The 4,604-nt window shown below is 47.4% G+C and overlaps 1 protein-coding gene across 1 annotated transcript in view; it reads left to right on the top strand.

Annotated features, from left to right (window-relative positions):
• The window catches only part of LOC109910795 (low density lipoprotein receptor-related protein 11), a 34,032-nt gene continuing 29,428 nt past the window's right edge, over nucleotides 1–4,604 (top strand). The window contains exon 1 of the mRNA XM_048600929.1: nucleotides 1–19. Within this exon, the coding sequence (XP_048456886.1) occupies nucleotides 1–19 (19 nt within the window). The remainder of the gene's footprint in view (nucleotides 20–4,604) is intronic.

Genomic DNA, 4,604 nt, shown 5'->3' with positions numbered 1-4,604 from the left:
ATGGTAGCATGTGAATCCAGTAAAAAAATCTGGAATTAAGAGTCTAATGATGACCATGAATGTATTGTCGTTTGTTGAAAAATCATCTGGTTCACTAATGTCTCTTACGGAAGGAAATCTGCCATCCTTACCTGGTCTGGCCAACATGTGACTCCAGACCCACAGCAATATGGTTGACTCTCAACAGCTCTCTGGGAAGTTAGGGATGGACGATAAATGCTGGCCTAGCAAGCAATGCCCTCATCCCATGAATGAAATAAAAAGTCAATTTCCACTGGTAATTATTTTACTTTATTCCAAATCATATGTGGGTTTAAATAAAAAGCCACTATATTTTGTGATTTTACCACTTTTCACACTTTGACCTTATTTGCTACTTTTTTTTAATGCTTGTATTCTCCGTCCCTCCCTGTCCCACTCTGGGTATCATTGTCAAAACATTTGACCTGCAATGCTGCCATATCCTTTTGATTTGTAGGCCTATGTATCTCTCCTCCCGAACTGTTTCCCCCCTCTAATTACTTTGAAGTCCTTAATATAGCCTTGGGTATTAAAGTTACGAGGGCTCAGGTCCCAAAATCATTCCAGTGAAGCACATCCAACTGGAACAACTACCCTAGTCCTGGGGCCAGTGAGCCATGAACTGAAACCCGTTCCTTCCACATGAAGGCAGATTTGTAATTCAATATCGGTCTTTACTTGTGTGAAGGTTGATATAGAGATATTTTTATTTGTAAAAGTAGTTGCCATCAAAATAAAATCATTGGAAATGAATCCAATCAGGAATTCAGGATAAACTTCTCAATTCAGAGCAAGTAAGAACATATGACTTGCTACCACATGGGCCAACTGGGGCAAATAGCAGAGACCAAACGTTTGTCAATTAGCAGTCTGCAGACCTCTCTGTTGGGAGGTCACCAACTTGGAACGCTAAACAGAAAGCACGGTCGACTTGATCATCTCTAATCTAGCAGCCAATGAATAGAAAATCAGTCACCAAGGCATGGTTACTGGTGCCATCTGCAGATGATTAAGTTTTAATAGGACTGCCTTGATTGGTTTGGAGAATATCTAGCCAACACAACAGTGCCAAGCATGTTAGTTCTGGTAGCAGTGGGTACCCTTCACCTTGGCTAACCTAGATGATGACACAAGATGATCAAGCACAGATCCTAAGAATTATGAGGGGAAAAAGCAATTTTCTACTTTACTGCTGACACTTTGCCCAGCAAAGATGCAGCTACACACGTTGTGTAATGTCCTCTGCATCTCAGAAAGACAGCCATTTCACATGCTGTTCACCTGGAGGTGATCCAACTAGCGTGTATTGCCAGAACCATAGGTCAGCACCAGTTGCCATTTCATCCTCTTCCCTTGCTCAATCAGGGCCATTGTAAGGCAAATAGCACATGGCAGAATGAACAAGTCACTCCTGGAGGGATAAAAAGTCATCCAGTTATGGGCATAAGGATCAGGAAAAGTGAACAAGGGAAAATCATTAATGAAAGCAATTCCAAGCCACTATACTCAGGAGGCAGCAGTCTCTCTCAGGCAGGTCCCAAATTACATTTAGTCCTTCAAAATTATTTTCAACTTTTGGCTAAACATTTTATTTCGTATTCGACCTGTTTTTGATCAATCAATTTTTGACTTTTATCTTTTAAAAAAAAATCAAAGGTATCTTTCATTCTTGAGAAAATTGTTCAACACCAGCAACATTAATTAAAATAAAAATATGAAAAAACATTTAATTATATAACTAAGATTTATGCAGAAAATTGTATGCTTTCTGTTAAAGAGGGCCTGTGGATTTTATATAGCCAGGCTAAGGGAGTCATCAAAAACAAAAAGATAAATAATCTTCGAGAGCATGGGCCTGTTACATTGAATTTCCGGTTTCTATGCTGTAAGATCAACGCAGTTCCATTATTTCACTTGGTGATCTCCCTCCATACCGCCTCCAAGCTCATAGTCTCCCAACCCCACACATCCCACGTCTACCTCCTCCCCAAAATCCACAAACAGTATTGCCCGTGCAGACCCAATGTTTCTGGTTGTTCCTGCCCCACAGAATTCAACTCTTCCTCCATCAACTCGATTTCTTCTCCCCTGGTCTAGTCTCTTCCCACTTACATCTGCAATTCCTCTGACATTTTATGTCAGTTTCAAAATTTCTAGTTTGCAGGCTTCAGCTGCCTCCTTTTTACCATGGATGTGCAACCCCTTTACTCATCCATCCCCCATCAGGATGGTCTTGGAGCTTTCTGCCCCTTCCTGGAAGGCCTAAACCGTCCCCATCCACTACCACCCTCTTCTGCCTGGCCAAGCTCAGCATCACCCTTAACAACTTCTCTTTTAACTTCTCTCACTTCCTTCACATCAAAGGGTTGGCCATGGGTACCCACATGGTCCCCAGTTATGCATGGAACATTCCTTGTTCCAGTCTTATTCTGGCCCCCCACCCACAACTCTTTCTCCAGGGCATCAGTGATATCATCGGTGCTGTTTGCCTCTCTTGCACAGAATTGGAAAAATTTATCTATTTCACTTCCAATTTCCACCCCACTCTCAAGTTCACCTGGTCTATCTCTGACTCCTCCCTTCCCTTCCTCAACATCTATTTCCATTTCTGGGGACAGGTTGGCCACTAATATCCACTACAAACCAACCAACTTCCACAGTTACCTTGACTATACATCCTCATACCCTACTTCCTGTAAAGACTCTCTTCTATTCTCCCAGTTCCTCCATCACCATCACATTTGTTCTGATGACGCCAATTTCGATTTGGGAGCCTCTGAAACATCCACCTTCTTCCTCAACTGAGGATTCCCCAGCACCGTTTTGGCAGAGCCTTCAACTGGGTCCAACTCATCTCCCACACTTCGGCCCTCAACCCATCTCTTCCCTCCCACAACAGCAATAGGATCCCCCTTGTCTTTACCTACCATCCCACCAGCATCCACATTCAGAGGATCATTAGTAGCCAGGATGCCGCCGCCACCACCAGACACATATTCCCTCCCTTGTCAGCCTTCCGCAAGGACCGTTCTTTCCGGGACACATTGGTCCACTCCTTGTGCAATCCCTCTTCCGTACCTACACCGGCCCTAAACCCCACCTCTTCCTCCGTTACATTGATGACTGTATCGGTGCCGCCTCGTGCTCCCACGAGGAGCTCGAACAGTTCATACACTTCACTAACACCTTCCACCCCAACCTTAAATTTACCTGGACCATCTCTAACACCTCTCTCCCCTTCCTGGACCTCTCTGTCTCCATATCGGGCAACCACCTCGAAACCGATATTCATTTCAAGCCCACCGACTCCCACAGCTACCTAGAATACTCCTCCTCCCACCCACCTTCCTGCAAAAATGCTATCCCCTATTCCCAATTCCTTCGCCTCCGCCGCATCTGCTCCCAGGATGAGGCATTCCACTCCCGTACATCTCAGTTGTCCTCGTTTTTCAAGGACCGTAACTTCCCCTCCTCGGTGGTCGAGAACGCCCTCAACCGTGTCTCCCACATCTCCCGCACCTCATCCCTCACACCCCGTCCACGCAATAAAAACCAAAAAAGAATCCCCCTCGTCCTCACGTACCACCCCACCAACCTCCGGATCCAACGCATCATCCTCCGACACTTCCGCCATCTGCAATCCGACCCCACCACCAAAGACATCTTTCCCTCCCCACCTTTATCTGCTTTCCGGAGGGACAACTCTCTCCGTGACTCCCTTGTCCGCTCCACACTCCCCTCCAGCTCCACCACACCCGGCACTTTTCCCTGCAACCGCAGGAAGTGCTACACCTGCCCCCATACCTCCTCCCTCACCCCCATCCCAGGCCCCAAGAAGACTTTCCACATCAAGCAGATGTTCACCTGCACATCTGCCAATGTGGTATACTGCATCCGCTGTACCCGGTGTGGCTTCCTCTACATCGGGGAAACCAAGCGGAGACTCGGGGACCGCTTTGCAGAACACTTACGCTCGGTTCGCAACAAACAACTGCACCTCCCAGTCGCGAACCATTTCAACTCCCCCTCCCATTCCTCAGACGACATGTCCATCCTGGGCCTCCTGCAGTGCCACAACGATGCCACCCGAAGGTTGCAGGAACAGCAACTCATATTCCGCTTGGGAACCCTGCAGCCCAATGGTATCAATGTGGATTTCACAAGTTTCAAAATCTCCCCTCCCCCCACCGCATCCCAAAACCAGTCCAACTCGTCCCTGCCTCCCTAACCTGTTCTTCCTCCCACTTATCCCCTCCTCCCACCCCAAGCCGCACCTCCATCTCCTACCGACCAACCTCATCCCACCCCCTTGACCTGTCCGTCCTCCCTGGACTGACCTATCCCCTTCCTAACTCCCTACCTACACTCACCTTTCCTGGCCCCATCCCCGCCTCTTCGACCTGTTTGTTTCCTCTCCACCTATCCTCTCCTCTATCCCTCTTCTATCCGCCTCCCACTCTCTCCCTATTTATTTCAAAACCCCCTTCCCCTCCCCCTTTTCTGATGAAGGGTCTAGGCCCGAAACGTCAGCCTCTCTGCTCCTATGATGCTGCTTGGCCTGCTGTGTTCATCCAGCCCTGCAC

The sequence above is a fragment of the Rhincodon typus genome, chromosome 9 (genome assembly GCF_021869965.1).
Source record: "Rhincodon typus isolate 14 chromosome 9, sRhiTyp1.1, whole genome shotgun sequence".
NCBI lineage: Eukaryota > Metazoa > Chordata > Chondrichthyes > Orectolobiformes > Rhincodontidae > Rhincodon > Rhincodon typus.
This window is presented reverse-complemented; position numbering and strand designations above follow the sequence as displayed.